Source organism: Dendropsophus ebraccatus, chromosome 10 (genome assembly GCF_027789765.1).
Source record: "Dendropsophus ebraccatus isolate aDenEbr1 chromosome 10, aDenEbr1.pat, whole genome shotgun sequence".
NCBI lineage: Eukaryota > Metazoa > Chordata > Amphibia > Anura > Hylidae > Dendropsophus > Dendropsophus ebraccatus.
The window spans coordinates 15,278,954-15,306,654 of NC_091463.1; the positions used below are offsets into that span (position 1 = coordinate 15,278,954).

At 46.8% G+C, this 27,701-nt stretch overlaps 1 protein-coding gene across 1 annotated transcript in view; it reads right to left on the bottom strand.

Annotated features, from left to right (window-relative positions):
* Positions 1 to 21,640, bottom strand: part of DBH (dopamine beta-hydroxylase) — a 43,935-nt gene extending 22,295 nt beyond the window's left edge. The window contains exons 1-5 of the mRNA XM_069986852.1: positions 20,961 to 21,640; positions 20,420 to 20,566; positions 19,817 to 20,074; positions 11,618 to 11,794; positions 3,230 to 3,332 (exon numbers count right to left, since the gene is read on the bottom strand). Of these exons, the coding sequence (XP_069842953.1) occupies positions 3,230 to 3,332; positions 11,618 to 11,794; positions 19,817 to 20,074; positions 20,420 to 20,566; positions 20,961 to 21,296 (1,021 nt within the window). The 5' untranslated portion in view covers positions 21,297 to 21,640. The remainder of the gene's footprint in view (positions 1 to 3,229; positions 3,333 to 11,617; positions 11,795 to 19,816; positions 20,075 to 20,419; positions 20,567 to 20,960) is intronic.
* Positions 21,641 to 27,701: the final 6,061 nt, after the last annotated feature.

A 27,701-nucleotide genomic window follows, 5' to 3' on the forward strand; every position in this document is an offset into this window, starting at 1 on the left:
CTGTACCCCCAGTGTCATTATCCTGTACCCCCAGTGTCATTATCCTGTACCCCAAGTGTCACTATCCTGTACCCCCAGTGTCAGTATCCTGTACTCTAAGTGTCATTATCCTGTACCCCCAGTGTCAGTATCCTGTACCCCGTCACTATCCTGTACCCCCAGTCTCACTATCCTGTACCCCCAGTGTCGGCCCATGGTGCCAGCCTCAGTGTGTCTCTGGGTCTCCTCCTGACATGTGACCCCGTCACCCCGCACAGATACGTCGGGTCAGGTCGCAGGTGTCTCCCTGTGCGGATTGTGGGGAGGGGGCAGCACTGGGTACTATCCCGGCCCCCCGTGCCCCCGTCCTGCCTGGCACACACTGCTCTCACACCTGCTAATGGCGGTGCTGGCAGTGGGAGTCACCGGCACATTAACCCTTCAGCCGCTGCCGGTGGAGCAGATGGGGCCTATGGCGGCTGCGCGGGGTTGCTAGGTATCGCCGCTGCTATTTATAATCCTATCTTTTTTTAGGCTTCAAGTCGATTTTGGGAAAATAGATTTATTATTAAAAATTTTAATTTTCCTTCCTAGCGAATAAAAAAAACTTCAGCGCCAGTGTCATAATATTTATTACATAGGGGTGAGATGATCTGCAGGCTGTATGGATAAGACTGTAAGGGGGGTGAGATAGTCTGCAGACTATGGATAAGACACTAAGGGGGGATAGAGATGGTCTGCAGGCTGTATGTATAAGACTGTAAGGGGGAGAGAGATGGTCTGCAGGCTGTATGTATAATACTGTAAGGGGGACAGAGATGGTCTGCAGGCTGTATGTATAATACTGTAAGGGGGACAAAGATGGTCTGCAGGCTGTATGGATAAGACTGTAAGGGGGAGAGAGATGGTCTGCAGGCTGTATGTATAATACTGTAAGGGGGACAGAGATGGTCTGCAGGCTGTATGGATAAGACTGTGGGAGGGACAGAGATGGTCTGCAGGCTGTATGGATAAGACTGTAAGGGGGAGAGAGATGGTCTGCAGGCTGTATGTATAATACTGTAAGGGGGACAGAGATGGTCTGCAGGCTGTATGGATAAGACTGTAAGGGGGACAGAGATGGTCTGCAGGCTGTATGGATAAAACTGTAAGGGGGACAGAGATGGTCTGCAGGCTATATGTATAAGACTGTAAGGGGGACAGAGATGGTCTGCAGGCTGTATGTATAAGACTGTAAGGGGGACAGAGATGGTCTGCAGGCTGTATGTATAAGACTGTAGGAGGGACAGAGATGGTCTGCAGGCTGTATGTATCAGACTGTAAGGGGGACAGAGATGGTCTGCAGGCTGTATGGATAAAACTGTTAGGGTAGATAGAGAAGAGATTGTCTGCAGACGGTATGGATAAGACTGTAAAGGGGGTGAGATGATCTGCAGGTTATATAAGAGTGAACGGATAGAGATAAGATGATCTGCAGGATACTTATGAGACTGGTGGCTGGACAGAAATGAGAGGATCTGCACACACTGTATATACAATGTATATATGTTATATATATATATATATTTAGAGATGATCTGCAGGCTATATACACTCACTGGCCACTTTATTAGGTACACCTGTCCAACTGCACGTTACCACTTAATTTCTAATCAGCCAATCACATGGCGGCAACTCAGTGCATTTAGGCATGTAGACATGGTCAAGACAATCTCCTGCAGTTCAAACCGAGCATCAGTATGGGGAAGAAAGGTGATTTGAGGCCTTTGAACGTGGCATGGTTGTTGGTGCCAGAAGGGCTGGTCTGAGTATTTCAGAAACTGCTGATCTACTGGGATTTTCACGCACAACCATCTCTAGGGTTTACAGAGAATGGTCCGAAAAAGAAAAACCATCCAGTGAGCGGCAGTTCTGTGGGCGGAAATGCCTTGTTGATGCCAGAGGTCAGAGGAGAATGGGCAGACTGGTTCGAGCTGATAGAAAGGCAACAGTGACTCAAATAGCCAACCGTTACAACCAAGGTAGGCAGAAGAGCATCTCTGAACGTACAGTACCTCCAACTTTGAGGCAGATGGGCTACAGCAGAAGAAGACCACACCGGGTGCCACTCCTTTCAGCTAAGAAGAGGAAACTGAGGCTACAATTTGCACAAGCTCATCGAAATTGGACAGTAGAAGATTGGAAAAACGTTGCCTGGTCTGATGAGTCTCGATTTCTGCTGCGACATTCGGATGGTAGGGTCAGAATTTGGCGTCAACAACATGAAAGCATGGATCCATCCTGCCTTGTATCAACGGTTCAGGCTGGTGGTGGTGGTGTCATGGTGTGGGGAATATTTTCTTGGCACTCTTTGGGCCCCTTGGTACCAATTGTGCATCGTTCCAACGCCACAGCCTACCTGAGTATTGTTGCTGACCATGTCCATCCCTTTATGACCACAATGTACCCAACATCTGATGGCTACTTTCAGCAGGATAATGCGCCATGTCATAAAGCTAGAATCATCTCAGACTGGTTTCTTGAACATGACAATGAGGTCACTGTACTCAAATGGCCTCCACAGTCACCAGATCTCAATCCAATAGAGCATCTTTGGGATGTGGTGGAACGGGAGATTCGCATCATGGATGTGCAGCCGACAAATCTGCGGCAACTGTGTGATGCCATCATGTCAATATGGACCAAAACCTCTGAGGAAGCTTCCAGCACCTTGTTGTATCTATGCCACCAAGAATTGAGGCAGTTCTGAAGGCAAAAGGGGGTCCAACCCGTTACTAGCATGGTGTACCTAATAAAGAGGCCGGTGAGTGTATGTGTAACTGCAAGGGTGTATAGAGATGAGATGATCTGCAGGTTGTACGTGAAACAAAGGGTGGATGGAGATTAGATGATCTGTAAGTTAGGTATGAGGCTGGGGGTTGGATGGAGATGAGATGATCTGCAGGTTACGTATAAGACTGGAAGGGCGGATAGAGATGATCTGCAGGCTATGTATGTATGCAAGGTTGAATAGAAATGAGATGATCTGCAGGTGATGTATGAGACTGGAAGGGCAAATAGAGATGTAAACTAGGAGGGTAGCTAGAGATGAGATGATCTGCAGGTTATGCATGTATGCAAGGTTGGATAGAAATGAAATGATCTGCAGGTGATGTATGAGACTGGAAGGGCGGATAAAGATGTAAACTAGGAGGTTAGCTAGAGATGAGATGATCTGCAGGTAATGTATGAGGATGACATACAGACTTACCTTTTAGTTCCAGGGGGTTGTGGTAATGAACTTCTAGTCGAAGGAACCGAGAAGATCTGGGACCTCCGAACGCCAAACCGACATCATCGGGATAATAAAATGGCTGCAATACAGATGGCCACCGTTACACCTGCGAGGTGGGGGCCCCCCCAGCTCTGACGTCCTATACCGCCACTCAGTGCACCCTAAATACCATCAATACTTCACTTTTGGAGCTACTTCAAAATTCTGCTGGTTGCCCTTGGAAACAGACAACAGTTTCTCCATTTTGCTGTCAGTCATGTGACTTAAATGCTAAAATCTAAGTACACTGTCCTCTGAGCCCCCACAATGCTTTGCTGCTTGGTAATAGGAATCTGGGAGGATTCTGAAGCTAGCTGTAGCTATGACTAGAGAAGAATAAAACATAACGTAAGAACGCCATAGGTTGTGCAGCATGTTACATAAGAACGCCATAGGTTGTGCAGCATGTTACATAAGAACGCCATAGGTTGTGCAGCATGTTACATAAGAACGCCATAGGTTGTGCAGCATGTTACGTAAGAACGCCATAGGTTGTGCAGCATGTTACATAAGGACGCCATAGGTTGTGCAGCATGTTACATAAGGACGCCATAGGTTGTGCAGCATGTTACATAAGGACGCCATAGGTTGTGCAGCATGTTACATTAAAACGCCATAGGTTGTGCAGCATGTTACATAAGGACGCCATAGGTTGTGCAGCATGTTACATAAGGACGCCATAGGTTGTGCAGCATGTTACATAAGAGCGCCATAGGTTGTGCAGCATATTACATAAGAACGCCATAGGTTGTGCAGCATGTTACATAAGAACGCCATAGGTTGTGCAGCATGTTACATTAAAACGCCATAGGTTGTGCAGCATGTTACATAAGAACGCCATAGGTTGTGCAGCATGTTACATTAAAACGCCATAGGTTGTGCAGCATGTTACATAAGGACGCCATAGGTTGTGCAGCATGTTACATAAGGACGCCATAGGTTGTGCAGCATGTTACATAAGAGCGCCATAGGTTGTGCAGCATGTTACATAAGAACGCCATAGGTTGTGCAGCGTGTTACGTAAGAACGCCATAGGTTGTGCAGCATGTTACATAAGAGCGCCATAGGTTGTGCAGCATGTTACATAAGAGCGCCATAGGTTGTGCAGCATGTTACATAAGAACGCCATAGGTTGTGCAGCGTGTTACGTAAGAACGCCATAGGTTGTGCAGCATGTTACATAAGAACGCCATAGGTTGTGCAGCATGTTATTGTTAGGGCCACGGCGGCGTCCTCTGCTCCGGACCGCCGCCGCACCCTCTCTCCCGCATCTGCAGCAGCCGGTGTCCATAGGCAGGGACCTGGCGCTGCTGTTGCTTCGGCCCCGGGGGGCGACTCACCTCACCGCGCTCCTGTCCGTCGCTGTGCCGGCCGGTGCGCGCGTCCCCACCTCCTAGGGCGCGCGCGCGCCGGCTGTCTCAGATTTAAAGGGGCAGTGCGCTCCTAATTGGCCTGTATGTCAATCACTCCACTATAAGTTCCAGCCCTGCCCCCTTCCAGGTGTTGGAGCCTCTACATGCTTCCCATAGCGTTTGGCCCAGCTCCCTGTTGTTTCTGATTCCTGTCCGCTACCTGGTCCCTAGTCCTCGTTCCTGATTCCTGTCCGCTACCTGGTCCCTAGTCCTTGTTCCTGATTCCTGTCCGCTACCTGGTCCCTAGTCCTCGTTCCTGATTCCTGTCCGCTACCTGGTCCCTAGTCCTTGTTCCTGATTCCTGTCCGCTACCTGGTCCCTAGTCCTTGTTCCTGATTCCTGTCCGCTACCCGGTCCCTAGTCCTCGTTCCTGGTTCCTGCTCCTCTGTTACACTATTGCTCCTGTGTTCAGCCTGTCACCTGCGGTTACGCCTACAGACCTCTGCCAGCACCATCTCCTGCCTACTGCTCCTGCCACGCCTCGCCTGCCGTCACTAGCAACCAAGCCAGGGGTAGCGACCTGGGGGTCGCCTGCCGCAGCAAGTCCATCCCGCCTTGCGGCGGGCTCTGGTGAAAACCAGCGGCCCCTTAGACTCCGCTCCCTGGTGAGGTTAGTGCCATCGCTAGTGACGGTCCAGTGGATCCACTACTCCAGGCGTTACAGTAGGCTCCAACCATGGATCCCGGTAAGGTGCCTGATATCCGTGAAGTAGCTCGAGTGGTCGCCCTACAGGCTCAACAGATCCAGCAACAGTCACAGCTGATCCAACAACTGACTGCAGCCGTACAGCAGCATACCACAGCTCAGCAGTCATCACCTCCTGCAGCCTCTTCAAAACTACGACTGGCTCTCTCAGGTAAATATGGAGGTGACCCCAAGTTGTGCAGAGGATTCCTGACCCAATGCACTATGCATATTGAACTTCTAAGCAGTCAGTTTGCCACCGAGCGCTCTAAAGTGGCTTTCATCATCAGCCTATTGGAAGGTAGAGCTCTGGCTTGGGCCACACCGCTGTGGGACCGTGATGACCCTGTTGCTGCTAATCTCCGAATCTTCCTGGCCGAGTTCCGCTCTGTCTTTGAGGAACCTGCCCGTGCGTCTTTGGCTGAGACTGCTCTCCTCAATCTATCTCAAGGAACATCCTCCGTTGGTGATTATGCCATCCAGTTCTGCACCCTGGCCGCAGAACTAGATTGGAATGAGGCCGCCCTAATTGCCACCTTTAAAAAGGGCCTGTCCAGTCGAGTGAAAGATGTGCTCGCTGCCCGAGACCTTCCTACCTCCTTGAACGAACTCATTCTACTGGCTACCAGAGCCTACACCAGGTTTTCCGATAGAGAGGAGGAGGTCCGGCAAGAACGGCGTCTGAGTCTGCACCGTCGCCATCCCCGGCTGGCACCGGTGTTCCAGAATCCCGTTGCTCCTATGCCCCAGTCGTCTCCAGAAGTTCCTATGCAGGTGGAACGAGCTCGCCTGACGACTGATGAGAGGGCCCGTCGACTGGAGCTGAATCTCTGCCTCTATTGCGGTGGCGCTGATCACTATCGGCAGAGATGTCCCCAACGTCCTCAGCGTCCGGGAAACGCTCGCACCTAGGTCCGGTGGGAGAGGCCTCCCTAGGTGTGAATGCCACCTCTCCAAGGTTGACTATGCCAGTCTCCATCCAGACACCCTCTGGGCAAGTTCTCCAGACTACTGCCCTCATCGACTCTGGCGCTGCTGGCAGTTTCATTTCTGCTTCATTGGTCCAAAGATGGCGGCTACCCGTGATCCAGCTAGCCCAACCCCGGTCTATCTCTTCCGTCACGGGCGAGATTCTTACCGAAGCTGTGCACTGCCAGACTGCACCCCTAGTCCTCCAGGTGGGCGCCTTACATCAGGAGAGGATCTCCTTCTACGTCTTGCGCCATTCCTCTTCCAACATCCTGCTGGGTCTTCCTTGGCTGCAATTACATACCCCTAAGCTGGACTGGAGAACTGGGGAGGTTCTCAGCTGGGGTCAGGACTGTCCAAATCGGTGTCTGAGGTCTCCTCAACCCAAGTGCTCTACGAGGTCACCTGCTTACGCCAAGCCTCTATCCGGATTACCGGTGGAATACCAAGACTTCGTTGATGTCTTCTCGGTCAAGGAGGCGGACTCTCTACCACCTCATCGGCCCTATGATTGCCCTATAGACCTTCTTCCAGGAACTTCTCCTCCACGTGGTCGAGTATACCCTCTCTCTGTGCCCGAGACTGAAGCCATGTCCTCCTACATCCGGGAGAACTTACAGAAGGGCTTCATCCGTAAATCCACGTCTCCCGCTGGCGCTGGATTTTTCTTTGTGCAGAAGAAGGACGGTTCCCTCCGCCCATGCATAGACTACCGGGGCTTGAATAAGGTGACTGTTAAGAACCGCTATCCTCTTCCGCTAATCCCCGAACTATTCGACCGTCTCCGTGGAGCTAGGATCTTCTCCAAGCTGGATCTCAGGGGAGCGTATAACTTGATCCGTATTCGTGAAGGAGACGAATGGAAGACCGCTTTCAACACCAGAGATCGGCACTACGAATATCTGGTCATGCCATTCGGCCTATGCAATGCCCCAGCGGTCTTCCAGGAATTCGTGAATGATATATTCCGCGATCTCCTCTATGTCTGAGTCATTGTCTATCTTGACGACATCCTGGTCTTCTCCCACGACCAGCAGACCCACGTGTCCCATGTACGGCAGGTTCTACGAAGACTACGGGCCAACCATTTGTATGCCAAGCTGGAGAAGTGCGTTTTCCATCAGCGCAGCCTGCCATTTCCTGGATACATTGTCTCCGACCAGGGCCTACAGATAGATCCAGCCAAGCTCTCAGCTGTTCTCCAGTGGCCACGTCCTGTGGGACTTAGAGCTATCCAACGTTTCCTTGGATTTTCCAACTATTATCGGCAGTTCATCCCTCACTTCTCTTCCCTGGTCGCACCCATAGTGGCTCTCACCAAGAAGAAGGCGGATCCCAGACGTTGGCCTCCAGAGGCCGAACAAGCCTTCAATAGCCGAAAGTCTGCCTTTGCCTCTGCTCCTGCTCTAGTCCGTCCAGATGTCTCCAAGCCGTTTTCTCTTGAAGTCGATGCATCTTCTGTGGGCGCAGGAGCCATCCTCTCGCAAAGGGACACATCAGGCAAGACCAGAACCTGCGGGTTCTTTTCTAAGACTTTCTCCTCTGCCGAGAGGAACTATACGATTGGAGACCGTGAACTCCTGGCTATTAAGTTGGCACTGGAGGAGTGGCGTCATCTCCTAGAGGGGGCTAGACATCCCGTTAACATCTACACGGACCACAAGAACCTCCTCTACCTCCAATCGGCTCAACGCCTCAATCCCCGGCAGGCCAGGTGGTCCCTCTTCTTTTCTCGGTTCAACTTTACCATTCATTTCCGTCCAGCCGAGAAGAATATAAAGGCCGATGCATTATCCCGAGAATCCGATGTCATGGGGCAAGAGGAATCCCCTCGTCACATAATACCTTCCGATCGCCTAGTACCAGTGGCCACTTCTACTCTGCAGAGACTACCTTCCGGTAAGACTTATGTGCGCCCCGCACTCCGAAAACGCATCTTGAAGTGGGGTCATTCCTCTTTGGTGGCCGGGCATCCAGGAGCTCAAAAGACCAGGCTATTGATCTCCCGTCACTACTGGTGGCCCAATCTCCTTCAGGATGTCAAGGACTTTGTGGCTTCCTGCGCAGTCTGTGCCAGGAATAAGTCACCCCGTCAAGACCTGCCGGCCTACTTTTGCCCTTGCCAGTCCCGGACCGTCCCTGGCACCACATAGGGATGGATTTCATCACGGACCTACCTCCATCCGCGGGCAATACAGTAATTTGGGTGGTGACTGACCGCTTCTCTAAAATGGCTCACTTCGTGGCCCTTCCTGGACTACCCTCTGCTCCTCCTCTGGCTTAGTTGTTCTTCCGACAAATCTTCCGCCTGCATGGACTTCCTCTTCACATTGTGTCCGACCGAGGCTCTCAATTTGTCTCCAAGTTTTGGCGTGCCCTCAGCTCGCAGCTCCAAGTGAAGCTGGACTTCTCATCTGCCTATCATCCCCAGACCAACGGGCAAGTGGAGAGAGTCAATCAGATCTTGGGTAACTACCTACGTCATTTTGTTTCCAGCCGCCAAGACAACTGGTCCGATCTACTTCCATGGGCAGAGTTTTCTTATAACCATCTGGACTCGAGTTCCACAGGCAAGTCTCCTTTCTATGTGGTCTACGGGCATCACCCTCGTCCTCCTCTGCCTCTCTCTCCATCATCTGAGGTTCCTGCCGTGGCGGAATTGATCTCTGACCTTCAGTCGATCTGGGAACAGACTCGACAGTCCTTATTCAAAGCCTCTGAACGCATGAAGAACCAGGCTGATAAAAAGAGGAGACCTGCCACAAATTTTCTCCCAGGTGATAAAGTCTGGCTCTCGGCCAAGTATGTCCGTCTCAAGATTCCCAGCTACAAGTTGGGTCCTCGATTTCTTGGCCCTTTCTCAGTGCCAAAACGCATTAACCCAGTCACCTACAAACTCCGTCTACCCCCTACTATGCGAATCCCGAACTCCTTCCATGTCTCCCTCTTGAAGCCAGTGGTCCTCTCCAGTAAAGCTTCGTCCTCCACTCCACAAGCCGTCTCTGACGACGTATACATTGTTGAAGACATCCTAGCGATGAAAACTGTCAGAGGAAGACGTTTCTTCCTAGTGGACTGGAGAGGTTTTGGTCCTGAGGAGAGATCCTGGGAACCCGAATCTAATATCCTGGATCAGGATCTCATCAAGGAATTCTTGCTGACCAGAAAGAGGGGGAGGCCAAAGGGGGGGGGGTACTGTTAGGGCCACGGCGGCGTCCCGTGCTCCAAACCGCCGCCGCACCCTCTCTCCCGCATCTGCAGCAGCCGATGTCCATAGGCAGGGACCCGGCGCTGCTGTTGCTTTGGCCCCGGGGGGCGCCTCGCGTCACCGCGCTCCGGTCCGGTCCCTAGGAGGCGGGGACGCGCGCGTGCCGGCTGTCTCAGATTTAAAGGGGCAGTGCGCTCCTAATTGGCCTGTATGTCAATCACTCCCCTATAAGTTCCAGCCCTGCCCCCTTCCAGGTGTTGGAGCCTCTACATGCTTTCCATAGCGTTTGGCCCAGCTCCCTGTTGTTCCTGATTCCTGTCCACTACCTGGTCCCTAGTCCTTGTTCCTGATTCCTGTCCGCTACCTGGTCCCTAGTCCTTGTTCCTGATTCCTGTCCGCTACCCGGTCCCTAGTCCTCGTTCCTGGTTCCTGCTCCTCTGTTACACTATTGCTCCTGTGTTCAGCCTGTCACCTGCGGTTACGCCTACAGACCTCTGCCAGCACCATCTCCTGCCTACTGCTCCTGCCACGCCTCGCCTGCCGTCACCAGCAACCAAGCCAGGGGTAGCGACCTGGGGGTCGCCTGCCGCAGCAAGTCCATCCCGCCTTGCGGCGGGCTCTGGTGAAAACCAGCGGCCCCTTAGACTCCGCTCCCTGGTGAGGTTAGTGCCATCGCTAGTGACGGTCCAGTGGATCCACTACTCCAGGCGTTACAGTTATGTAAGAACGCCATAGGTTGTGCAGCATGTTACGTAAGAACGCCATAGGTTGTGCAGCATGTTACGTAAGAACGCCATAGGTTGTGCAGCATGTTATGTTAGAACGCCACAGATTGCGCAGCATGTTACATAAGAACACCATAGGTTGTGCAGCTTGTTATGTAAGAACACCATAGGTTGTGCAGGTTGTTACGTAAGAACGCCATAGGTTGTGCAGGTTGTTACGTAAGAACGCCATAGGTTGCGCAGCATGTTACATAAGAACGCCATAGGTTGTGCAGCATGTTACGTTAGAACGCCATAGATTGCGCAGCATGTTACGTAAAAACTCTATAGGTTGTGCAGCATGTTACATAAGAATGCCATAGATTGCGCGGCATGTTACATAAGAACGCCATAGGTTGTGCAGCTTGTTATGTAAGAACGCCATAGGTTGTGCAGGTTGTGACGTAAGATCGCCATAGATTGCGCAGCATGTTACGTAAGAATGCCATAGATTGCGCAGCATGTTATGTAAGAATGCCATAGATTGCGCAGCTTGTTACGTAAGAACGCCATAGGTTGCTCAGCATGTTACATAAGAACGCCATAGGTTGTGCAGCATGTTACGTAAGAACGCCATAGGTTGTGCAGCTTGTTATGTAAGAACGCCATAGGTTGTCCAGCTTGTGACGTAAGAACGTCATAGATTGCGCAGCTTGTTACGTAAGAACGCCACAGGTTGCTCAGCATGTTACATAAGAGCGCCATAGGTTGTGCAGCATGTTACGTAAGAACGCCATAGACTGCGCCGCATGTGATGTAAAAACTCTATAGGTTGTGCAGCATGTTACGTAAGAAAGCCATAGGTTGTGCGGCATGTTACGTAAGAGCCCCATAGGTTGTCCAGCTTGTGACGTAAGAACGTCATAGACTGCGCCGCATGTTACGTGAAAACTCTATAGGTTGTGCAGCATGTTACGTAAGAACGCCATAGGTTGTGCGGCATGTTACGTAAGAACGCCATAGGTTGTGCAGCTTGTGACGTAAGAACGCCATAGATTGCGCAGCATGTTACGTAAGAACGCCATAGGTTGAGCGGCATGTTATGTAAGAACTCTATAGGTTGTGCACTTTGTTACGTAAGAACGCCATAGGTTGCGCAGCATGTTACGTAAGAACGCCATAGATTGCACAGCATGTTACGTAAGAACGCCATAGGTTGAGCGGCATGTTATGTAAGAACTCTATAGGTTGTGCACTTTGTTACGTAAGAACGCCATAGGTTGTGCAGCTTGTTACACACATCTCTGGCTCCCAGCCTTGTACGCTGCACGTCACCCTTATACCAACCTTGGCTCCCATCGCCCAGGCGGCCAGGACGTGCCTGCAGTAGTCAAGTCTTTGTGGCCTCATCTTGGAGTCACAGGGTCCACTGTAGTGAGGGATAGTGTCATAGTCCTCCGAGCACTGGAAGACCTCAATGTGATGGACTACGGCCTCGTGCCCCTCCGTGATGATGGGTTCATACTGTGGAGACAGGAGAGGAAAACATTACTATATAACACCCCGCCTCCAATGGCTCTCAAGACTGGTTAAATACAGTGTTATTTGGAAACTGTATGATACTATTATTTATAGACTGTATGACGCTATTATTTATAAACTGATGCTATTATTTAGGGACTGTATGATGCTATTATTTATAGACTGTATGACGCTATTATTTATGGACTGTATGATGCTATTATTTATGGACTGTATGATGCTATTATTTATAGACTGTATGACGCTATTATTTATGGACTGTATGATGCTATTATTTATGGACTGTATGATGCTATTATTTATGGACTGTATGATGCTACTATTTATAGACTGTATGATGCTACTATTTATGGACTGTATGATGCTATTATTTATGGACTGTATGATGCTATTATTTATAGACTGTATGACGCTATTATTTAGGGACTGTATTATGCTATTATTTATGGACTGTATTATGCTATTATTTATGGACGGTATAACGCTATTATTTATGGACTGTATGATGCTATTATTTAGGGACTGTATGATGCTATTATTTATGGACTATATGATGCTATTATTTAATAACTGTATAACGCTATTATTTATGGACTGTATGACGCTATTATTTATGGACTGTATTATGCTATTATTTATGGACTGTATGACGCTATTATTTATGGACGGTATAACGCTATTATTTATGGACTGTATGATGCTATTATTTAGGGACTGTATGATGCTATTATTTATAAACTGATGCTATTATTTAGGGACTGTATGATGCTATTATTTATGGACTGTATGATGCTACTATTTATGGACTGTATGACGCTATTATTTATGGACTGTATGACGCTACTATTTATAGACTGTATGATGCTATTATTTATGGACTGTATGACGCTACTATTTATGGACTGTATAACGCTATTATTAATGGACTGTATGATGCTATTATTTATGGACTGTATGACGTTACTATTTATGGACTGTATGACGCTATTATTTATGGACTGTATGGCGCTCCTATTTATAGACTGTATGATGCTATTATTTAGGGACTGTATGACGCTATTATTTAGGGACTGTATTATGCTATTATTTATGGACTGTATGATGCTATTATTTAGGGACTGTATGATGCTATTATTTATGGACTGTATGACGCTATTATTTATGGACTGTATGACGCTATTATTTAGGGACTGTATGACGCTCCTATTTATAGACTGTATGACGCTATTATTTAGGGACTGTATTATGCTATTATTTATGGACTGTATGACGCTATTATTTATGGACGGTATAACGCTATTATTTATGGACTGTATGATGCTATTATTTAGGGACTGTATGACGCTATTATTTATGGACTATATGATGCTATTATTTATTAACTGTATAATGCTATTATTTAGGGACTGTATGACGCTATTATTTAGGGACTGTATGATGCTATTATGGACGGTATAACGCTATTATTTATGGACTGTATGATGCTATTATTTATGGACTGTATGATGCTATTATTTATAGACTGTATGACGCTATTATTTAGGGACTGTATTATGCTATTATTTATGGACTGTATTATGCTATTATTTATGGACGGTATAACGCTATTATTTATGGACTGTATGATGCTATTATTTAGGGACTGTATGATGCTATTATTTATGGACTATATGATGCTATTATTTAATAACTGTATAACGCTATTATTTATGGACTGTATGACGCTATTATTTATGGACTGTATTATGCTATTATTTATGGACTGTATGACGCTATTATTTATGGACGGTATAACGCTATTATTTATGGACTGTATGATGCTATTATTTAGGGACTGTATGATGCTATTATTTATAAACTGATGCTATTATTTAGGGACTGTATGATGCTATTATTTATGGACTGTATGACGCTACTATTTATGGACTGTATGACGCTATTATTTATGGACTGTATGACGCTACTATTTATAGACTGTATGATGCTATTATTTATGGACTGTATGACGCTACTATTTATGGACTGTATAACGCTATTATTAATGGACTGTATGATGCTATTATTTATGGACTGTATGACGTTACTATTTATGGACTGTATGACGCTATTATTTATGGACTGTATGGCGCTCCTATTTATAGACTGTATGATGCTATTATTTAGGGACTGTATGACGCTATTATTTAGGGACTGTATTATGCTATTATTTATGGACTGTATGATGCTATTATTTAGGGACTGTATGATGCTATTATTTATGGACTGTATGACGCTATTATTTATGGACTGTATGACGCTATTATTTAGGGACTGTATGACGCTCCTATTTATAGACTGTATGACGCTATTATTTAGGGACTGTATTATGCTATTATTTATGGACTGTATGACGCTATTATTTATGGACGGTATAACGCTATTATTTATGGACTGTATGATGCTATTATTTAGGGACTGTATGACGCTATTATTTATGGACTATATGATGCTATTATTTATTAACTGTATAATGCTATTATTTAGGGACTGTATGACGCTATTATTTAGGGACTGTATGATGCTATTATGGACGGTATAACGCTATTATTTATGGACTGTATGATGCTATTATTTAGGGACTGTATGATGCTATTATTTATGGACTATATGATGCTATTATTTATGGACTGTATAACGCTATTATTTAGGGACTGTATGACGCTATTATTTATGGACTGTATGACACTACTATTTGGGGACTGTATGACGCTATTATTTATGGACTGTATGACACTACTATTTGGGGACTGTATGACGCTATTATTTAGGGACTGTATGACGCTATTATTTAGGGACTGTATGACGCTATTATTTATGGAATGTATGATGCTATTATTTATGGACTGTATGACGCTATTATTTAGGGACTGTATGACATTATTTAGGGACTATATGATGCTATTATTTATGGACTGTATGACACTACTATTTGGGGACTGTATGATGCTATTATTTAAGGACTGTTAAGTTGGGTTTATATATTTTACCAGAAAATAATAACAATGTTACAGCTTACAAAAAAAATGGTGTTTTTCCAAGATGGTTGGGTGGGTAGGTGGGAGTCCTGGGGCTTCCATCTTTATATTAACACATGAGTAGGAGAGTTTTAATCTCACAGCAGGATGAGTAAACAGCACCTGTTATCATCATGTTCTATGCGGTATCAGGCAACGTATAGGCATAATAAAGGATAAGTAATGGAACGTATAGGAATAATAAAGGATGTAATGTAATAGCATAGTGACCTCACCAGCAGAATAGTGAGTGCAGCTCTGGAGTATAATACACAATGTAACTCAGGATCAGTAATGTAATGTATTTACACAGTGACCTCACCAGCAGAATAGTGAGTGCTGCTCTGGAGTATAATACAAGATGTAACTGAGGATAAGTAACTTTTCATGTGAGCCTGTCCTCCTGTATGTTACACTATTTGGGATGCCGGATCTCGAGGGCTTCTCCTGTATGTTGTTGCAGAGAAACATGTAGTGCATATTGAAATGGGATCTCCCTGTTCTGGGGGGCTGGGGTCTTTTCCTATTCTATATTGTGCAGAACTGACTGAAGCGTCTGTCACCCGGCAGGGTGCAATTTTCTAATCTGGAGACGCCTAAGGAAATGTCTCGTCATTATGAGTGGAATTTTCTTCCCCAAATCTTTTCATCATTTGTGGAGGCATTTCTGCTGGTATGGCAAACAAGCCTGACACAAATCACCAGTGTGACATCCTCCGTTCTGCGTGTATAATTACCCGCGTAATTACAATTCAGTGTCAACTGGAAGAACTGAGAGAGAACTGGGCTCCGGCTCCGGCGTCTGTCACATTTTTCCTATGGCAAAGCCTAATTTTATATCCAATTCGAAGGCACGGTTTTACAGAGGAGCAGCGAGCTGCAATGATTATATACAGGGACAAAAATCATCTCCATTTTTCAAGACACTGAAAAACATACACCAAGATACAGAAGCAAATAGGAAAAATATACCCCCTTTCCCTCTGCCTTATGTTTACACGCTGTATAAGACTGGCCGTTCCATGACCTGGCCGCTGATCTTTAGCGCCGATGAATTCTGATGCGGACGCATCAGAACTCCCCACAGCACACAATGGAGCGTGCGGCCGGAGCCGCTCGCTCCATTGTGTGAACTGACAGGGTTTTCTGCGGCCGCTATTCATTGAATAGCGGCCGCAGAAAACTGATGTCAGTTTTCTATGGCGCCGCTAGGGATCCCGGACGAAGTGTATACTATGTTTATTCACTCCGTCCGGGATTCACTCAGCCTGTAGCACTACGTAAGTACCGCAGAGATCACGGCCGTTGTAACCACGAGAACATAGCCTTAGTGAGAACATAGCCTTAGACTGTGAACTAAGCTAAGTTATTAAAATCGAGCTTTGTATAGTTATACATAGCCCTGACTTGATGCCAGACATTGAGGCTTCACAAGTAGCCACTCCAGTCTACATAACCCTCTCCCTGTCCTATACAAAGATACATATATTTCTTTATTGGAACCTTTATGAAATAATGAGGTGTTTAAACATTGCCACAGGCAGAGGAGCGGACAGGGATTGAATGCAGTAGGTGTTACAGATGTACTGACTGCAGAGCAATAGTCTGCTGTGTAGTAAAATGTTATGCAACTGCCCTAGGTGGGGAACTGTCGGGAGTGCTGTGGGAAGGGAGTAGACAGGGTGGGAGGACTTTGGTGAAAAGCTAAAAAAAAATCTATTTGTTTTATGAGTCTGTAGTCCTATCATGAAGCCCTTTCATGACTTCTTACTACCACCTGGTTGAGCTCAGTAATATTTCCCAGAATGTATTGCTTTCCCCTCCCACAGCACTCCTACCAGTTCCTTGCCCCAAACAGTTGCAGAACATTTCGGTACACAGCAGACTATGGCTTTCCAGCGTGGTCTACAGCACTGTACTTTGACCCAGGAAATCTCCCTCGCCTTCCAAATCAGGGCAGATCCACTTCAGGCTGGGGCTTACATCAGGGGACAGGACTGTGGAGGTAATCTCTCCATAGCTGTAACCCTTCTATGCGTCCACAAATGCCCTGCTCATTCCTTCATGCTCCCTGCAGTCTCTGTTGGTCCTTGTGTTTCCCATCCTCTCCATTCCTGCTATAATGTGCCTGCACTTACACTCAGCTGTACATACTGCCACTATAATGTGCCTTCACTCACACTCAGCTATACACACTGCTGCTATAATGTGCCTGCACTCACACTCATCTATACACACTGCTGCTATAATGTGCCTGCACTTACACTCAGCTATACACACTGCTGCTATAATGTGCCTGCACTCACACTCAGCTATACACACTGCTGCTATAATGTGCCTGCACTCACACTCATCTATACACACTGCTGCTATAATGTGCCTGCACTTACACTCAGCTATACACACTGCTGCTATAATGTGCCTGCACTCACACTCAGCTATACACACTGCTGCTATAATGTGCCTGCACTCACACTCAGCTATACACACTGCTGCTATAATGTGCCTGCACTTACACAGCTGCATATAAAGTTTCTCTCGCTTTCCTCCGCACAGCTCTGTGATTCTCACTTCCTGATTGGTCCATGCTGAACACCTTTCCATTGCTGTCATGTGACCACACAGACCCCTGACAGCAGCCCTGCTTCTCTATTCTAGCCTGTTGTACTACGCTAATGCACTATGGGGATCTGCAGTTCCATTCTGTATCTACAAACTGCTGTTTTTTCAGGTTTATGCACGTACTATACATTATACTCATGATGATTGCTATACTATACAGTAAGGGCCAGTTCACACGGAGTAAAACTGGCGGAATTCCGCGGTGGAACCCTCCGCAGCAGAATTCCGCCAGCGTTTGTGTCATACTGGCTGTCTATGGGAGGGCTCACATGCCTCCTCTCTCCGCGCAGAAGAATTGACATGTCTTAAAGGAGGACTACTCTGGGGGCCATCTACTAATGGGGGACTATACTGGGGGCATCTGCTGACTAGGGGCCATCTACTAAAGAAGGACTACACTGGGGGGGGGGCATCTACTGACTGGGGGCCATTTACTAAAGGGGGACTATACTGGGGGCCTTATACTGATGTTGTGACTGCACTGGAGGTCATATACTCACCGGGGCCATCTACTAAAGGGGGACTATACTGGTGGCTATCTACTAAAGGGGGACTATACTGGGGGCCATATACTGATGTTGTGACCACACTGGGGGCAGTATACTGACAGGAGGACTACACTGGAGGTCATATACTAAATGGGGCCATCTACTAAAGGGGGACTATACTAGGGGCCATCTGCTAAAGAGGGACTACACTGGGGGGCATATACTGACATGTGCAGACATCCACTCCTCAAATAGACAGGTTTTGACAGACACGACAAACCATAGCACTGTTTATGGTTTTATTGTTTTAATAAATTTTTTATATACATCTCTCTGGAGTAGCTGCGCCTTTCAAAACCTGTCTATTTGAGGAGTGGAGGTCTGCATCTATACACTGCCCTGGCATGGGTATACAGGATAGGCTGTACACCGTAGTCACCATTCACGCATTTGGAGAGTTGTGCCTCAGCCTTGCACAAATCTGCCAGGTGGAGGGAGGTTGACAGTTTTATTCCTAATCCAAATTTCTCCTGTCTTTTTTTGTATCATTGGTCCCGCACCATGGAGCGCTATCTCTGTTCTGCTTTTTAATATACTGACGGGGGACTACACTGGGCGCCATGGACTAAAGTGGTGACTACACTGGGCGCCATGGACTAAAGTGGTGACTACACTGGGAGCCATAGACTAAAGGGAACCTACACTGGGGGCTATCATCTAAAGAGGGACTACACAGGGGGCTATCTACTAAAGGGGGACTACACAAGGGACCATCTACTGGCTACCTATTGGGGATACTACATATTGGGGGCTTTAAGGGGGGTTGCCTCTACAGAATACGACCTACTGGGGGATGATAACTGTCAGGGGTGATTATTTACAAAGTGATGCCTACATGGGGGACATTATCTGCACAGAAATGCCTAACTGCTATATGGGGTACACAAAGGGGTCTGACCACTATATGGAGGCAAAGAAGCTTAACTACTTTATGGGGGCACACAGGGGACCTAACTACTATTTGGGGGCACAGAGAACACCTATACTGTATGAGAGAGAAGACTAAAATGTTTGGTAGATTCTGCGAGTTGTGGCCAGGAGGTGTTTTCATGATGGCCTGAACCAGATGGAAAAAAAAGAAAGGTGAGCAACTTCCATCAATCAGAGAAGACGCCTCCTGTGAGTCACTGAATGTAACTGTACTTTAATCACTTATATGATGTGCAGAGCCCTTGAACCATTGCTATCTAACTGTAAATGGGTCAATGTGTGGGTTGGGGGGATACTAATATTTTTACAGAGGTTGTTGGTTATACTGTCGCTACATGATTTGCTCAACAAAGGGACCTGCTGAAGCTCTGTTGCCCAAGGGGCCACAAAAACCTGGAGCTTGCCCTGTCTTTATATATGACAGGGAGATGGTGATGGACGATGGAGGGGCTGGTCAGAGGTGATGACATTACTCAGGAGGCAGGGATAAGATACAGCCAAGCCTCCTGAGACAGAAGAGGATGATGCGTTGTCTCAAGAGAAGGAGGAAATAGGAAGCTGGAGACAATACCACATTAAAAATGAAATGATGACAAAACTTCCTGTCAGGAGATTTTCAAGCAAAAAACTGCTAAAACCAGTACTATTGGTTATTAGACCAGTAAGTTATATATCTTTGTGTGATAATTTAATTTTAATACATTTTTCTGATACTGGAGTATCCCTTTAAGGTTATGTGATGGTCACCTTAGGAAGAAACTAATTCAAGGGGGAATCAATAAAAAATGTTTGGGGTATGACAAGTTTCTAGGCCATATCTAGGGCAATGGAGGGGTATCGGTTTGTCTTACCATGACTATGTGGTGTTTGGTGAAGTCCTCCGGCAGCTCGGTAATATAACACCAGTAAGTTGTCTCTTGATTTGGAATAAGAACATTCGGCGCTCGGACGTCCATTGTTTTGACATCCTTGGGGAGGTGCGGGGCACGGAGCTCTGGCTTCAGTAGCTGCACCCGCTGGAGTCCCCGGTGGAGTAAGGAGATATTGATAGCTGATAGGGACTGGAATGGCTTCTCCAGCAGGGCATAGACTAGATGCACGGTCCCATCCTGGAGGAGAAGTGGTCAAATTTGGACATATCATGAGTTTTCTAACTGGTACATACATTCTCTCTATATATATATATAGCAGCCACTTTCCCAGAATAATGGCTCACTTTACTCAGATGCCCCCAGGTCTTAATGGCAGAGCAGGATTGGAAGACCAACTAATAATCGCATAAGAAATACATACAAGCTTGTATCAGCGACCTACTTATTTTGAATGACTGCAAATGATAGAAGAAGTAGTATCTTCTAATTGACTAACAAGCAAAAGTGGCCCTATAGCTCATATAGGTCAGCCCCTATAGCTTATACGCCTATGGATGCAATAGGGAAGTAAAGCCAGCATACCTCTATAAGGTAGTCATTGGGGTCGCAGGTGGTGAACGGCCTTCTGAAGACAAGATAGAGACCCTCGGGCGTCTGTTGTGCTGACAGCAGCTGGTAGTCTTGGTGGGAATCGATATGTAGATGGCCGTCCTTGTCGCTCCAGGCATCCTGGAAATTAAGTAAGTATTGGTCATAGTACATGTAAAGCTGATGAAGCAGAGCCGAGTTTGCCATTTGCCATTGATTGTGCTTCCTGATCATTCGCAGGTGATGAAACAATGTAACAGAAATGACCAGTCCATGAACAAAGTCTACATTACAGCAATTCATCAGCAATGTGCAGACTTGTGCGGCTCTCCAGGTGTTGAAAACTACAACTCCTATTATGCATTGACAGCCGGCATAATACTACAGAAGTTGTTATCTATCCTGGAGCGCTCAAGCTGTTGTGGAACTACCACTCCTATCATACCCTGACAGCCTGCATCATGCAACAGCACTATATATATATATATATATATATATATATATATATATATAAGAAAAATGATAGTTTGCTTACTCCGAAATAAGATCTGTATCCATCGCTCCATAGGACCGCCAAATCCGCACCTTCGAACTCTCCCCGGTCGGACATGCCAAAGATCATCCCATATTTTAGGTTTTTGATGAGAATCTGGAAATTCACCACTTTTTCGGCGTAGCTGACATTCCAGAAGAGCTGGAGGGAACCCTCGGGGTCCAGGGGGACGCTGTATGGGAAGGAGCTGGACACTTGGCTTGTGTCATGTCGAGCGACCATGGAAAGCGCCAACACTAGACCCAGCATGGTGAAGTAGATGGGGACCACGGTGGAGATCCTCAGGTGTGAGAAGGAGCAGGATCTCCTCGGAGCCATCTCAGTGTGTGAACAGGAGGCAGTCGCCCGGCTGAGGACTTTTATACCTCGGCTCGTTTCAGCAGGTTGGGTCAGCAAAGGTCTATAATCACATTTAGTTGTTTGCAAATCTCATTGCCTTCTATGCCTGGGGCCATGTTGTCTTCATTGGCTGCCACAGACTAATGGGCCCTAATTGGAGATGTCCATGTAGCCTTTAACTGACTTTCAATGCCTGTTACGTCTCCGAATGACAATTGCTGCCAACCTCAATGTCCACCCCGGGTACATACGATCTTGCCAGATTCTAAAGAGCATTTGCCCCTTTAAACAAAATCACGCTCAAAACTTTAGACGTATCTTACCTGTTGGTATATGTGTAAGAGAGATGGGTGATATGATAACAATGCAATTGGAGGAGTAAAAGAGTTCTTAGGTGGCAGGGGTGGGACGGCAGGAGTGCTTAGGTGGCAGGGGTGGGATGGCAGGGGTCCTTAAAGTCCTTAGGTGGCAGGGGTGGGACGGCAGGGGTCCTTAGAGTCCTTAGGTGGCAGGGGTGGGACGGCAGGGGTCCTTAGAGTCCTTAGGTGGCAGGGGTGGGAAGGCAGGGGTCCTTAGAGTCCTTAGGTGGCAGGGGTGGGATGGCAGGGGTCCTAAGGTGGCAGGGGTGGGTTTGGATGAACCAGAGACAAAGAGGAAGAAGAAGGCCTCAAATAAAAGGTAAAGCAAAGAAACAGTGGCTAAACCAGTAGGAACAGAATCTGAGGCAATAAATACTGTATCTGATAATGTTAAATGGTATATAGTAGAATAGAGGTCAGCGCGACCCGAGCATGTTTGAGTCCAATCGTTCGGCATTTGAATTGCGGTGGGTGGAGGAGTTGGATGCAGCCCTAGGGAGTCCTGGAACACATGGATAAGGCCTTTGGCCTGTATCCATGTTTTCTTGGCAGCCTTAGGGTTGCATCCATCTTCTTCAGTCACCAGTAATGAAATGCCGGACTATAGTGCAGTGTACTGAAGTTTATATGAAGTGGCTGGGCTTGGATTGGTTTCCCTCAGCCACCTCCTCCACGGTCCCAGGAAAAAAATGCCCCCCCCCCGCTGGAGTACCCCTTTAAACTGTTTGAGTTTGGCAACATTCTCCGAACCCCAACATCAGCATTTGACCCTTCATGGCTTCAGAAGTTGGATGCCGCCTCAGGGCTGCCACGAAAACATGGATACAGTCATAGCTGTTTTTTTAGGACTCCCTGACGGTGACCAAATGCTGAGCTTCAAGTTCTGAGGACGTTGCCGGACCCAAACAGTTTGACAGGTCCACTCACCACTACTATACAAGTCAGGTTAAGAGAATGATCAGGCACATTGGGTTTTGTTCTCAGGGAGGAAAACTAATACATATGTTGAAAAGAAGAGGGTCTAATACTCTCTCGTAGGGGGCTTCATTGGTGACCAAAAAGAAATAAGAGAAACCATCTACTCTGTGTAGAGAAAATAGCTCTGTGAGATTGTCTTGGCGTTACCTTGTGTGAACGGAACAGAAGGACTGTGGGTTCTGCCATTCCGATGACTTCTGCCTATAGCATACGGTCCAAGCTGTTTCCTGTGTTCTAAACACAAGTAACTGTTTGTCCTAAAGCGGGACCCTGCCAATTCTCTGGGGGGAATAAAACAACAAATGTGATGGATTCTTCAGTTCCATCCATAATATGGCACATGAGGATGCATCACATGGTCCTTGTCTTAATCGCTGTTGTAGGAGTTATGTAGTGTTATATTGAGTGAGCTATAAAATAATTTATCAATGATAAAGATTCATATCACTCTATATCACGTGGGGGGGCATAGAGGAAGGAGAGACCTTACAAAATGGTCATCTGTGCTGGTGGTGGTACATGGTGGGCCTTTATAATGCTTCATTTCTATCTCTACATCTATCGGTGCTTTACCAGTACTTTGTACCTTCCATCATGGACCCAATCCCTGTAATGAAGGACCAAGCTCTTGTTCTGTTTTCAATGTCTTCCCTACATGATGTTCGAAGTCTAAGTTGTTTTGTCCCTCCAATCTACTGGTGGTGGTACCTGCCATCAATAATCCCATACCTGAAATAGAGGGCTTCCACCATTATTCCTATGGAATGGGCATAGTTCCTCGCTCCAATCCAGGATGTGACTAGAAATGGAGGATCAAGAACTTCCTAACCTTCCGAACATCCCTAACCGTCCCAACCTCCTCCTTAATTTTCTCCCACCAATCTTAGATGATACTCTAACTGCTAATGGTGGTAACTTCTATCAAAGACCAAATTTCCAAAATTCAGGACCAATCACTTGAACTGAATTTCACGTGACGCTTTATCTGTTGGTGGTGGTATTTGCCAACTCAGCCTCCATCCTTAAAATGGAGGACCACATACTTTCCTTCACTTGTGAGCCAGAATTGGCCACAGTACCTGATGAAGAGATGGTTGGTGGCACAGTAGACCCAGGTAATGGTTGATGTTGATGTGGGTATGTTTTGTGATGCTGGTAAAAGTTTATGTTTTGGTGCCACGAGACATAGTTCACCTGTGATGTCAAGCAGAACTAAAACTTGCCCGTGTAAACAACTGGTACTGGGTCCTATCCACTGTGGGTAAACCTGGTCAGACAGTACCTGCTATTTCTTGGTGCATCAGTGGCTTGGAGGCCGAAAAGGCTTGTTCATTGCAAGGTATGTGGTGGGCAGAAGGCTGAAAGATAATACACAGAACCTGTGTTTTGTGGGTCGTTTGGCATCTCAGGAGACCGGTTAGGTGAAAGTTGCAAGATAGATATCACCAAACAAGGTCAGGAGATGGTCACAGAGAGCATGTGGTGTACTGGCCTGGAGACACCTTGCTACTTTAGAACAGTCTAGCTGTTAAAATCTCACAGAACTCTGCATGGACTGTTGCTGAATTGGTGTGTGATAAGCACCCTGCCCACCTTGAGAAGGGTCAGTACCAGGATGATGGTTTGGGCTGTGGGAGTCTTCCACCCTGAAAAGAGCCAAGTGGTGGAGATAGGTGGTCAAATAGGGGTCTGTAAGGTGTTATCATAGTCAGCACTGTGTTGAGGAAGGTTGGCTACCCTGAGGCCTGTTGTGTGGCTTGATTATATGTGGGCAGGGGATGGGCAGAGCATTTTACAATGTGGGAAGGGGTTGGGGGGAACATAATAAAGCAGGTATACTTACCGGTCGCCATACCCCTGCAGCACCGAGTGCTTTCTGCTATGTCATTGCCCAAGGGTAGGTACCCACCAGACTGTAGTTTGTGTTTTTACCCAGAGTATAAGGAACAGTTCTCAGGAGTAGGCCAAATAGTAACAGTGACCCTCCTCTTGTTTACCTACAGTGTTGTAAGTTGAACTGTCAATTAGTGACTACTGCTAGGCAGACTGTTATGAACAGTGTCCTGAGTCCTGTGTGAAGTTAACCTTGTCCTGAGCCCTCTGTGAAGTCAACAGTAATCTGTGAGTGGAGTATAACCAATGCACTCAACAACCTACAAGTTTTGTTCTAGCAAGTTTTAGCGAAAAGCGCTCCCCGGAGCGAACTGCGATTCCCAGGCTTCTGTGCTTTAGTTGAAATTTGCAACCATCAAGAAAATCCTTAAAGGGTCTACAACACAGAGACATTAAAGAAGCAAAACCTGACATAAGCTAGGCACATTACCCCCTATACCCTGGCATCTATGCGGTATTTGCATGGAGTTTATCCAGATTTCTTCTGGATACATGGCCATCCAGATACCAGACAGAAGTTGTTGACAAATTGTGATGCAAATCAAGTTAAGCCTTTACAAATATCAGCGACTTTCAGCAAGCTCCGGCGGTCTGGCCATGCGGATAGCGGTAGTTTGGAAACAGGCGGAGGTCACATATATTAAACATTTACATATGATTCTGTAGTTATAGTCAGAGGTGTATATAATGCAAAGGGGTGGGGGGACATTGCAAAGATTAATATACAGCCTCTAGAACTTGATGTTTGTCCTTATCTCCTTTCCGAGAATAGTGTGGTGTCCCATCACAGGAGTTTTGTGTCTCTCCTTGGCACCTCTTAAAAAAAGATTAGGTGGTGATGGAGTGCACTTTAAGGTTTCACCACTAGATGTCAGTATTTTTTTTTATATGTATGCTCTTATGTGTTGCAAGCTGGTCTAGTCTAAGACACGTGTGTATGCAAATGCAACTAGAGACACTCAGCTCTTTCAGTATTCTTACTATAGCTACTATGCAGTGCTAAACACTACAAAGCGAGAAGCGTCTGGAAACATCCTAGCCCATGCCGTGAACCAGTCTAAAAAGTGCAGGGCAGTACCCTGATACATAAGAGGAACTAGCCTGGATAGGACAAAGCTACCAGAAGGTCTATGTATCCTATGTCCCAGTGCAGGTAACTGGGACACCCCCGGGAGCTTAGCTTCACCCAGGTAACTACGACTGAGGCTTGTATCACCCTAGGCGGACGAGTCACTGGACACTGTAGGGCAGAAGGTGGTCAGGCACAGTCTAAACACAGGTACAAGTAAACTTCTCACTTTAAAGTATTCTCTCTAAAGTTCCGGCAGAGTACATTGCTACATTGGGTTGGGACTCCCTTGACAAACTCTTCTCTTCTCCTCTACGCTACTCTACTCTACTTCCAACTCTTCAAGCATCGCTACAACTACCTCTACTCTGCTTCTTCAAGCATCTCCTCTGCACAACCAAGTTTAAGCCTTGAAGTCTCCATAAATATCTATCTATTTGCTGCAAATGTGTTTTGTACTACTAAGAGACTATACAGTAAAGCTGTTAAATTTTTATATTATCCTTTCCTCCGCACCAGCACCTATATACACTAGCCGCACACATTGGGTTATTTTCCCCCTTTCTATAGGTGGTGGTACCGACAGTCCGGGTGGGTCAATTGCCACTCAGGACTACCATGACAAGAGCCCAAGGGACCCATTACAACCCAACAGGTCACTAACCATTTGGGGAGCACTACAGACCGGCCACACTAAAGCAGGTACCAACATCACACCTGTGTGCTGGACTAGCACTGGTGTCACAACACTACCATCACTGGCCAAGTAGTGCAGAGCAGTACAAGCTCACCACAATAAGTCAACCCAAGCTAAGGCCCCGTCTCTCCTATAGCAGTAGCAAGGGCTTTGTCTATGGTACCTACACCTATGTCTACATTACGAGAGGGGGTGGTTTAGGTAATAGAAAGGGGGGAGGCATGAATTGTCCAATCCTAGTTTAAAAACCATGAAGTCCAATGATCAATAGTAATGAGCAAACTTGCTGAATGTTTGGGTTTGGTCGAACCTAAACATTTGGCATTTGACTCCCGGGCTGCCAGGAAAACATGAATGCAGTCTATGGCAACGGCTGTATCTATGTTTTCCAGGACTCCCTATCCTAGCTAGATGATCGAACATCGGGAATTTTCAGGTTCGATTAAACTTGAACCTTCTCGAACCTCCGTCATTTGATTCCTGATGCCTTCCCGTTCCGTGGGGAAGGTGGAGACAGCCCGAGTACCGCCTGGAAAACGGACACAGCCTAGTTAATAGGCTCTACCTTCCCCACGGAACGGGAAGGCAGCAGGAATCAAATGACGAAGGTTCGAACCTGAAAATTTCCGATGTTCGATCATCTCTAATCCTAGGGTTGCATTCCACTTCTCCAGCTACCTGGTGATCCCAGGTGTGGGCCCAAATGTTATCATTAGTGATGACAAACTTGCCCAACATTCGTGTTTGTTTGAACCTGAATGCTCAGTATTTGACTCCCGATGGCTGGAGAAATTGGATGGAGCCCTAGGGAGTCCTGGAAAAGATGGATAAAGCCATTGGCATAGGCTGCATTTATGTTTTCCTGGCGGCCCGGGAGTCGATTGCCGAACATTCACGTTCGACCAAACCCGAACATTTGGCAAGTTTGCCCATCACTAGTCATCACTGGACTTCATGGTGTTTACAGTAGCACCAGGCAATCCATGCCCCCCACTTCCCCAGCCCCAGCTCCTTCCCATTACCTAAATTCCTTCGTAATTTAGCCATAGGTGTAGGGACCATAGACTGAGCCCTTTCTACTGCTATAGGAGCTTGGATTGACCTATTCTGGGAAATGGGAAACCTTCGACCTTCCAGCTGTTGCAAAACTACATCCCATCATGCCTGGGTAGAGCTTTAGCTTTGGCTGTCTAGGAATTATGGGAATTGTAGTTTTGCAACAGCTGAGGGGTCACAGGTTCCCAACAGAAAGGAGGCGTGATTTCTCCTAAGCCCCTCCCAGTTTAGGATAAGTCTGGTTGCAGCTCCTACTGCAAGGCATCATGGTCCTGAATTATAGGACCATTATATGTCTATTTTTTCCCCTAAATTGTCACAAATTCCATGGG